Source organism: Cicer arietinum, chromosome 6 (genome assembly GCF_000331145.2).
Source record: "Cicer arietinum cultivar CDC Frontier isolate Library 1 chromosome 6, Cicar.CDCFrontier_v2.0, whole genome shotgun sequence".
NCBI classification, from domain to species: domain Eukaryota; kingdom Viridiplantae; phylum Streptophyta; class Magnoliopsida; order Fabales; family Fabaceae; genus Cicer; species Cicer arietinum.
Genome location: NC_021165.2, coordinates 28,381,672 through 28,393,057, shown reverse-complemented (window position 1 = coordinate 28,393,057; position 11,386 = coordinate 28,381,672). Strand labels below are relative to the sequence as shown.

At 27.6% G+C, this 11,386-nt stretch overlaps 1 protein-coding gene across 1 annotated transcript; it reads right to left on the bottom strand.

Moving 5' to 3' along the window:
- Positions 1–5,034: 5,034 nt before the first annotated feature.
- On the bottom strand, positions 5,035–7,126 carry LOC101506280 (uncharacterized). Its single transcript, XM_004513846.4, has 4 exons — positions 6,942–7,126; positions 6,681–6,782; positions 5,902–6,125; positions 5,035–5,516 (listed from the first exon to the last, which is right to left on the bottom strand). Exons 1-4 carry the CDS (start codon positions 6,959–6,961, stop codon positions 5,143–5,145), a joined length of 720 nt encoding a protein of 239 aa, XP_004513903.1. The 5' UTR covers positions 6,962–7,126; the 3' UTR covers positions 5,035–5,142.
- Between the last annotated feature and the right edge of the window lie 4,260 nt (positions 7,127–11,386).

Below are 11,386 nucleotides of genomic sequence, written 5' to 3'. Positions count from 1 at the left end.
TCTGATTTCTTTACTGCATAGAGTATTCTTTGGGAGGAGTTAAAGGTTTTATGACCCATCACCAATTGTTCTTGCTCTACTTCATCTAACTGTAGTTTACAAAAATTAGTCTTAGGTTATCGATCCTCTAAAGCCCTCACCTATTTTTTTAAAGGGCCTCAATGACAATTTTAATACGGTAAAAACCCAGATTTTGATGATGGATCCTCTACCTGATATAACCACATCATTTTCTTTAATTTTAAAGCAAGAACGACAAATTACTGCTTCTTCTGTTGATGCTAAGGTTTTAATGAACTCTTCCATCAATGGTACTTATAATGCTAATCCTAGAAATGGTTGAAGTCGTGGTAAAGGTCGCGGATCTGGTCGGGGCAGAGATAGAGCTCCTCAACGACAATGTACTTTTTGCAACAAGCTAGGAGACAATGTTGATCGTTGTTATTTTAAACATTGTTTTTCGCCTAGATATTCTCCTGGATACAAGAACTCCAAATCTATTAATTCTTCAATAAATGATTATGATTCTTGGTATGCTCCTAACGATCATAGTTCTCCGAAATCCAATTCATCTGATGGTAATGTTTTTCAATTTGCTGCTGACCAAATTAATCAACTGAAACATTTACTTCAACAATCTGCTTCCTCTTCTGAAAATCAATCTTAACCTACAAATCAAATTTCTCAAATTGCTGGAGTTTCCTCTAATCAACAGAATTCTGCTTTAGGTAATATTTCTCCAAACTATTGGATTCTTGACACTGGCGCTACTGACCATGTCACTTGTAATTCCAAAAAATTTATTACTTTTCATGAAATTAAACCAATTCATGTTACATTGCTAAATGGAAATACTGTTATGGCTACACATTCAGGAATTGTATATTTCACAAATGAATTTAAACTTTTCAATGTTTTATACATTCCTGATTTTACCTTGAACATTATTTCTGTTCAACAATTAATTACTTCTTTGAATTGTAAATTAACTTTTTGACTCTCAATGTGATATTCACGATCCTACATCCAAGATGATTGGGCATGCTAAGCTTTTGAATGGTTTATATCATCTGCAACAACCTATTAATGATGTCAAACATTTTGTGTTGTATTTTTTAAATTCTAGATTGTCACATGCTACTTTTGATCTCTGGCATCTTAGATTAGGACACCCTTCTAATAATTTTCTTACTCAAATTTGTAAACATTTTCCATAAATGAGTTTCAATTCAAATAAAATTTGTGATTCTTGTTATCTTGCCAAACAATCTAGATTACCTTTTCATGCTAGTGATACTATTTATGATAACACTTCTTATTTGATTCATATGGATATTTGGGGACCCTTGTCCCATTCTTCTATTCATGGTCATAAATATTTTCTAACTATAGTTGATGATTGTACTAGACACACTTGGATTTATCTTATGAAAGCTAAATTTGAAACTCGAAAGTTAATGCATGATTTTGTTGTTTTAATTAAAAATCAGTTTGACAAAGTTATCAAAGTTATTAGGACTGATAATGGTGTTGATTTCTTGTATCTTGAATTTTATGCAAAATTTGGAATTCTACATCAAATATCATGTGTTGAAACTCCACAACAAAACTCTATTGTGGAAGGAAAACATAGACATATTTTAAATGTTACTAGATGCTTGCTTTTTCATGCTAATCTTCCAAAAATATTTTGGTCCTTTGCTGTCAAACATGCCATTTATCTCATTAATAGATTACCTTCAACATCCATTGATAATCATAGCTCTTATGAGTTGTTATATAAACACCTCCATGTTCTTAATGAATTGAAAGTTTTTGGATCTCTTTGCTTTGTTTCTATTTTGCAACAACATAGGACTAAATTAGATCTTAGATCTAGAAAATGTCTATTTATTGGGTATAAATTTGGCACTAAAGACTTTATTTGTTATGATTTACATACTAGGAAAATTCTAGTTTCTAGACATATTATTTTTCATGAAAATAATTTTCCATACTTCTTTAGTAATGATTCTTCTAAAAGTGATTTGTCCTCTTGCAATAATTTGGGCACTTTTAATTTTCTTCTTGAACCTATAAAACTAGATTATGTCAAGAGTAAATTGAGTCATTATAATTTGAATGATATTAGTGTCATGCCTACTTGTGATGAAAATAATTATGTACATGAAGAACCTTTTATACCACCTAGTATTCGCAAATCAACAAGGCCAAGAAATCTTCCTGTTTTCCTTCAGGACTTTCATTGCAATATTTTAAACACTTCAGGTATTGCTACTAACACTACAACTGATGTTGTTTTATATCATCTATCTTCTGTTTTATCTTATAAATCTTTTTTTTCTACTCATTTAAAATACATTCATGTCATGACTAGTGCTGTTGAACGCCAAACTTATCATGAAGCCATTAAATCTAAGGATTGGGTCATTGTTATGCAACATGAAATTACAGCTTTAGAATCTAATAACACTTGGGAATTAGTTGATTTGCCTAAAGATAAACTTGTCATAGGATGTAGGTGGGTATATAAGATTAAGCATAAGGGTGATGGTACTATTGAAAGGCACAAGGCTAGACTTGTTGCCAAAGGTTTCACTCAATTAGAAGGTGTTGATTTTCTAGACACTTTTACTCCTGTGGCCATATTAACTGATGTTAGATTACTTCTTGCTTTGGCTATCACTGATAATTGGTTTTTAAACCGATTTGAATGTTAGTAACACTTTTCTTCATGGTGACCTTCATGAGGAAGTTTATATGAAACTTCCTCCTGGTTATCTGAGTCATAATAGTAATAAGGTTTGTCGTTTAAAAAATTCTTTGTATGATTTAAAACAAGTGTGTTGACAATGGTTTGTCCAACTGTCTTTTGCTTTGGTATCATTTAGTTTTCAACATTCAAAACACGATCATTCCTTATTCATTCTCAATACATTAAAATCTTTTACTGTTTTGTTGATTTACGTAGATGATGTTATTATTGCAGGTAATTTTGAATTAAAGATCGATATGATTAAAACTTTTTTAAATTCTTCTTTTCAGATTAGAGACCTTGGAGACTTGAAGTTCTTTCTTGGATTGGAGATCTCTCGTCCAAGGGAGAGTATTCACATATGTCAACATAAATATGCTCTTGATATCTTGTTAGACGCTGAATTATTAGGCGCTAAACCTTGCAATACACCTATGATCAAGGGCAACAAATTTCTATACAACTCAAAGGTACAACCTCATGATTCAACCTCTTTTAGAAGAATTATTGGACGTCTTATCTACTTGACCAACACACGACCTGATATCACTTTCGCCGTGCATCAATTTAGCCAATTTATGCAATCACCAATTGAAGACCATTACATGGCAGCCATGAGGATCCTCAAATGCATAAAAATTGCACCAGCCCAAGGATTGTTTTGCTCATCAGCGTCTAGACTTCAACTGCGAGCGTTTAGCGACTCTGATTAGGCAACCTGCCCAGAAACAAAAAGGTCTGTAACTGGATTTTATATATTTCTTGGATCATCATTGATTTCGTGGAGGTCTAAGAAATAAATCATTATATCTTGTTCATCTTCAGAAGCAGAGTATAGAGCGTTAACGTCAACAACTTGTGAAATTCAATGGATAACATTTATTTTGCAAGAGTTAAACATGGATTGTTCTGTCCCTACAACTCTTTATTGCAATAATCAATCAGCCAGGAAAATTGCATCAAACCCAAAATTCTATGAGAGAACAAAACATATAGAAATTGATTGTCATATTGTTCGGGACAAACTGCAAGCTGAATTGTTCAAACTCTTGTCCATATCTTCATCAAATATGCTGACATATTTCTTTACTAAGTACCTTGAACCTGCAGCATTCAATTCAATTCTTAACAAGCAGAGAATTCTTAACCTACATTCACCATTTTGAGGGGGATGTTAGTTTTATATTAGTTAGTTTTATTATGCCTTTATTTTTGAGTTGTTATAACTATTTTGTTGGTAGTCTATTATAAATATTTATATTGTATTTCTTTCTCAATTTATTAAAATAATGTATATTCGGTAAAATAATATTCATTAACAGACCACATTTTTGTCTCTAGATATGGGACCACTTCAAGTCACGAGAAATAATTATGTGAAAACAACATTGAAACACAAATTTTTGACATACACATATAAATAAATAAAAATAGATTGAATTATATGATTAAACTATTTTTCTTTTAAAAAAAAGGTTTTTTAAATTTATAATCTTATCAAATGTATAATTATTCAAGTACAGGTCTAAATCAGATATATCTAGTCAAAATCAAAGTAATTTTAATTACGAGTTTGTGATTCTAAAACCGTGAACTAGATGTATGAAAGTTATATGAATTTTTTCTTTTTGTCCACGTAGTTTAAAACTTTTATGCTTTGTCTATAGTGTTTCAACGTTAAAATTAAAAATTGTAGAATTCAGTTTGAGTATTGAATTTTTCATTTAATAGAATATCAACTAATTATTATTTTTGTAATGTTTAAAAAAAATTCTTTCATGACTCGATCACCCAATAGGAACTAAATTGCTCAATATTAGGTTGGGATGTGCATTTGACGGTTTAAATTAAATCCTTCAATTTTGATTGAATCGATTTTCTGTTAAAAAGCGGAAACAAGTATTATAAAAAATATTTTTAAGTAAAAGCATTCTATCATCTCACGGGTTTTACTCTAGGTAATGTATACAACAATTGTTTAAATACAAAATTAAAGAGCGTAAAAGTTCATATTAGAAAGATAACACTTAAATTTGTTCAGTTTTCTGAAATAACAACTAATATAAAATAGAATGAGCACATGCAAAGGTGAATGTTTATTGTAGTACATAAATACATGAATAAAAATTATGTGTGGCCAATTTTCAACATCTTTTCCGGTAAGTCTAATTCAAATTAGTCATTGATATTCACTGAGTATAAATCCTTAAGTAGTTTACTTATATTTTTTAGCACATTATCTTTAATCATTTAAAATTTACACATGAATCACCAAATCATTTAGATCTTATATTAGTTTAGTGGTATTCATATAAATTTTAACTAATAAAATAGAGTCTTTCGAAAACATGTATGTTAAAAAATTTGTTGTTAGCATTATTGTTTGATTAACAGAGTGCTTTTCGCAACTTGTGCTTGCTTTGTGCAAGCAGCTGGCGCCCTTTCTCGGCTATCATATCGGCTTGAAGCATAAAGAGTGCGCCACTATGCGCCATTTTCCCAGCCAACTCAATCTCATGTTCTGATTTTCTCATAAGCTTCAAAATATAAGCTGCATCGGATATTTCAATAGCCTCATCAATTGAGAATGTCTTATGATTCTTTGACAAAATTTTCAATCGTTTCTTAATGCTTCTCAAATTGGCTTCAACTTCATCATATATCACTCCATTTTTTGGTCGGTTGGATAGTTCCTCTTCTGCCTTTAGGCTCAATGACTTGAGGTCAATTTCAATCCCACTTTGCTCCAAAAAAACTTGTTCTATGTAAATATACATATGTATAAACAAAAATGATTATGTTGATCCATTTTTGGAACCATATATGAAAATGGAGAAGTAAGATTGGTCCAGAGATAGAAAGCTAAAATATTGTTTTATTTTTAAAATATTGAAAACTAGACGTTGGTTAAAAAATGTCTGACATATTCTTAGTCTTTCTTAAAAAAAATTATGGGATAGAGTATAATACAGGAAAATACAGTGAAATGCAGTTTAAATTGTAATTATGATATTGTTGTACCGACTTCAAAACCTACAATATTATAATCCTAATTGTGATTGTGAAGTGTAATTTAAAACCATATTTATTTTCACATGAAAAAATACATATTTAAGCCAAATTAAAACTAATTAATCAGAACTAACCTAATTCCACATGCTTTGTTTGGTTGGGTATTCCACTATTGTTGTGTCTATTTTGTCTTCTACTTTGTAATAAATTGGGTGTATATGTTCTGTTTTGGGAGTGACTGCGGGAGCAACTTCTACCTCTGCTTCGTGATGAACTTAAACTCCTTCTACTTCTTGATGAACTCTGTGATCGTGATCGACTATTTGTTCCATTTCTTATGCGTCCACGTGGACTTGTGCTGCAAATGTAATTAAGCATGATTTTAATTTGCGCCTAACGTCTCATTTAGAAAAACTTACATTATCAAAGTGAGGTCGGAGAAGGTTTAGATGAGTCTTAACATCTTCAAACAATTGATAATGACGAGAGATTTTTAAAAAATGTAATTTAAATTGTGATTGTGATGTCGTTATAGGGTCAATTTGATAGTAAGTTCATCATGACAATCTTTTGTATAGAAGTCTATTGTAGAAAATAATTTATTAAAATTTAAAAGATTTAAAATATCATTAAATATTTTATAAATTGAAAAAAAATAATTTAATATTACTAAATTTCTATCCATTGTTTAAAAAATTCAAATTATCTTAATTGAATATTACAAAATTTATTTTAATTATATTAAAATCTATATTGGATTTCTAAAAATAATTTAATCTCAAAATAACTTTTTAAAATTCTTTTAAATCCTTAAACATAATTTACTATCCGTGAAAACTTCTTTCCAAAGACATATTATGAATATTAAACTCAAAAGATATTTATATTCCCCAATAAAAATATAAAACTTAACCTATAGTCAGATCTCGTCTTTGCAGTTTCCTCAACTGGTTGAGAAATGCTTGTTTCCAAGAAATTGTCAACGGTTGAACCGAAAGAACCACTTCTTCTAGATCTGTTACATAAAAAACAAACGAATTCAATGTTATTACTAACTAATTAGAAATAATCCCTTCAATGATTCATGTAAGTTTGTTAAGATGTTCCAAATTAAACAAAATCAATTTTTCTGTTTCTAATTTCTATTTGTATTTAAACAAATGTAAAAATAAACCTGGATCCACTGCGAGGCATGTCAATTGTTAGATTGGAATCACTGTGATATATATCTACCAACAAATTTGGAAGGAAGATTCACTTTTTAATTCCACTGTGTTCCTTAAGATGCTTAAGCGTTTTGTTTTGTGGTTTGAAATGTTGGTGCTTGTTTAAGGACATTTATTTTCACGTTTTATATTAACATGGAGGCTATATAATAATATGGATGGAGGATAAATATACCGTTAAAAATTGTGCAAATTCAATTTCATTTTTGAAAAAAATATGCAATTGAGTGTCTTTTCCAACATGAGTTAATTAATTGAAATTCAAATGTAGAATTAAATATGATTTTAATATTTATAAAATGTTATTCTTTTTAAAATAAAAATGTAACTTTTTAAATTTTTTATTTAGTGGTGTCAATGAATAATTTTAAATATAATATTGCTTCATTAGTTATTTAAATTTTTAATATATTTTTATTAATTTATAATATTTAGAATATAATAATTAAATTTTAAAAATAGACTAATATGTAATTATTTATAATAGTAATTTTGTATTTTAAATATAGTATATATTATATTGATGAGATGTGTCTCAAATACATGACAGAATAAAATATTGTTATTCTATTAGTTATCACGTTTGTATCAAATCCTGAATATGAAAATGTTTATTCTGTCACTATCTTATATCTTTATCCAACTTTATATCATATCGTGATTATATCATATCATACATATTAAATCATGCACATCAAATGAGCCACTAATTTTTACAAAATTATAATACATCAAATGAACCGCTAAGGTTTACAAAATTAAAATACATGCAGTTTTAATACTTATTATTAGGACACTAGTATATTTTTTAATAAATTTTTTATGTATGTTTATGACATTATAAAAATAAAAATAAAATCTACAAATAATGAGTTTTGCAACAAGGCGAAAAACTAGAACACTTCACCGAGACGACGAACAAAGACAACGTCCCAATCATACGAAGAAGTAGAAAAAAACTAATTTAAATAAAATAAAAATAATTAAAATTGTAATTTTATATTAAAAGTTGATCCTAAACTATTTTCTTTTTGGAAAAATTAAAGAACCAATAAAAATAAAAATAATAACATAGAGAATAGAGACGGTTAAGTCTGGTTAGTCCTTAGTTATTACTTGGACTAATTTAAATTTGGCTTAATTGCAGTTTTGATCCCCTATTTTAGCTGAATCACGAAAGTAGTCCCCCTATTTTATTTATCCTCAGTTTTTGTCCCTCAAACATAATTTTGGTTTAAAACTTGTAAAATTTCATTTTTTGCATTTATTTAAGTCACATCATACCTCAAGATCTCATGTACAACAATTGTACCTGAAATCTATGATTATAACTGGTGTAGTACGGCTTTAAAAAAAATGAAAATTTTATCAAGTTTTGGACTAAAATTCTATTTGGGGACCAAAACTGGAGAGAAACAAAATAGAGGGACTATTTTCGCGATTCAACTAAAATAGGAGGACGAAAACTACAATTAAACCTTTAAATTTCGACATATACATATATATATATATATGTGTGTGTGTGTGTGTGTGTGTGGAGTGTTAAGCTGGTCAAATTGATTCGGCTATAGTTTTTAACTTTTGCATCCTCTACTTTCAGAATACATACTTTTTAATTTAATAAATAAAGTCGACAATATTTTGTTTCTTGTGTTTCATTTTTTCAAAGGTGATTTCATCATTCTTTTTGTTTTTAAACATTCTGAATTGCTAGGATTTGGTTTAATAGTCGCTCACACTCATATCAAATGAATTATTTATAAGAAAAGGTACATTTAAAATTTTAAGAAATATGCTCTGAAAACACATATTTATATTAAAGATAAAAAATTTATATTGAAAATTATATATTTCGATTTTTAAAAAATTGTACATTCTATTTTCTAAAAATATTGATTACTATTTATTAAGTCATTTACATTAAACCCGTTTAGTTTAAACTTGCCAAAGGACAAAATAAAATCATGCAAAGAAACTTCCCAAAAGAAAACAGTCAACATATTGTACACACCTAATCAACTTTGTCCACTTTCGCTGTCACATGCAACTAATAATTAAATTGTTTATTATATTTTATGTTTCAAATTCAAAATCTTGCAGGGCTGATTTTTATTATCTCTTCTAATAAATTCAATTGTAATTTTAATTAATTATTTTATATAATTAAATTAACCAAATTTTTAACGTTATTTAAAACCAAGTATCATTGATTTAGAAAAAAATGGTCTATAAACTTCGTTATCATAATAGATTAGAATACTCATGTTATATATTTTTTATGTTTTTCATTAGTCTGGATTAATTTTGTATATTATTGGATTAATTTTATTTTATCAATATTCTTGGGTCAATTTAACATTGGGTCGTCTTTGTTTATGTTATTTCCCTTGTCATATAAATACTATAAAATGTGTTACTTGTACAGTTGTACTTTACCGCTATTTGCAAATATTTGTTTTTCAGTTCTAGTGAGTTTATTTATTTATTTTTATGTTTGTAAATAATTTTAACTTTATTTTTTTTAATTTATGAAAAATTAATTTTTATTGAAATTGAAACTCATTATGTTTCTAATATTTGAAAAACTAAAATCAAATATCTTATCTTTTGCAGGGACTCATTATAATAATAACTCTATCCGAAAAACTCTATTTTAATTTTTAGAAAGTAAAAAATTAAAAAATTAAAAAATTAAAAACTTTGTTTGAATTATTTGTTTTTAAAAACTGTTTTGTAAAACTATTTTTAATATTATACATTTTAATACTAAAAAAGAAAAATAGATAAATGGTGTTTTACTTCTCATTTTTTAGTTTCTTTAAAAAAATTAGATTATCAAATAAATTTTCTGTCTATCTCATCTCTAAATCTGTTTTTAGAAACAAGTCCCTCAAACAAGTGTTCTTCTTAATTATATTCTTTAAAACAATTTTATAAATTAAATTATAAAATAATTTAAAAAACTAAAATATAATAGTGTTTCATACAGATCCTAAAATTCTTGTTCTTCATCTTCCTCTAATAATAATAATAATAATAATAATAATAATAATAATAATAATAATAATAATAATAATAATAATAATAATAATAATAATAATAATAATAATAATAATAATATCATAAATTTGAAAAACCAATGGTTAATGATTTGATTTCGGGAAAAATTTTATTGCCAATAAGAAATATAAATCTCAAGGTGACTTGATTGTTTGGGTTCATTTTGAAGCAAGGAAGTTAGGATTTTTAGTAGTAATAACAAAATCTGAGATTATTGTTCTGATCGAATAAAATGTTTTGGATTGCAAAAGGGTGGTGTGTGCTAAGGAACCAAGAAGAAGTTCAAACACAAAGACACATAATCTAGAAAATGCCGATGTTCATTCAAGTTGTATGGTTATTTCCTAACAACCAAAGAATTGTATCTTAGTGTTGATTAGGAAAACACAATTATGAGATCGATCCAAAGTTAGAAACTCATCTCGTTGTTGGTTGTTTAAATATGAGAGAGAAGGAACTTGTTGGTGAGATGATAAAGAACATGGTACCATTAAAAAATATTCTAAGGACTTTGAAATACAGAAGAAATAAATTTGTAACCACAATGAAACATGTTTATAATGCATATTAAAGATACAAGAAGACTATAAAGAGGTTTAATATCAGAGGTTTAATGTTTGAGTGATCACAAGTATGTATACATATATAAAATAGTTGATAAGTATGAAACCGAAATCAAATATGTTTTTTTGTCCATCCTAAATCAATAAAATTGTTTAACATTTTTTCTTCATTTGTTGATGAATTCAACTTGTAAAATAAATAAAATCTCAAAGTGGACTAGGTCTATAATCACAGCCCATAATGAGAATAGATCTCAAAGTGGATGATTAAACAAGTCACACACACATGACACAACCCTTTTTAACTCAAACCATGTTGCCTTTAAGACATTAATTAATCACAATGAGATTGCAATCAATAACTTCAAGGGCAAACTAAATATGTACTATTTTCTATCTCTCAATCAAAACACACAAAAAAAGTCATGAAATAAAAAAAAAGTCAAAATATTTGTATTTAGTAACAAAAAATTTGGATTAGTTTTTGAGTCATATAAGTTATAACCTTAATTATAAAATTTTGTCATGGAGTTGATTTTTATATAGAAAGGATAGTTGAAGGGGCTCCAATGAATGATCGGCTATTGGGATGTCTTTGTTTTTGGTAAGTGGGACTATTTGTAAATTTATAATACTCATTGTACTTTTTTTTATGTATACGATTTGTGTAAATACCACTTGAATTAAAAGTTTTGGTTTACTAAAAAGGTCCTTATAGCATTTCATTCATGCACCCATGTTGAATAAAGTAGAAACATCAATAATTAAAG

What these genes read in the sequence shown, in the direction of transcription:
- LOC101506280 (XM_004513846.4), bottom strand. Translation starts at nt 6,961, where the DNA reads ATGCCTCGCAGTGGATCCAG. An exon ending in ATGCCTCGCAGTGGATCCAG is followed by an intron (nt 6,783 to 6,941) that starts GTTTATTTTTAC and finishes TTTATGTAACAG; the next exon opens with ATCTAGAAGAAGTGGTTCTT. An exon ending in AAGACGAGATCTGACTATAG is followed by an intron (nt 6,126 to 6,680) that starts GTTAAGTTTTAT and finishes TTACATTTGCAG; the next exon opens with CACAAGTCCACGTGGACGCA.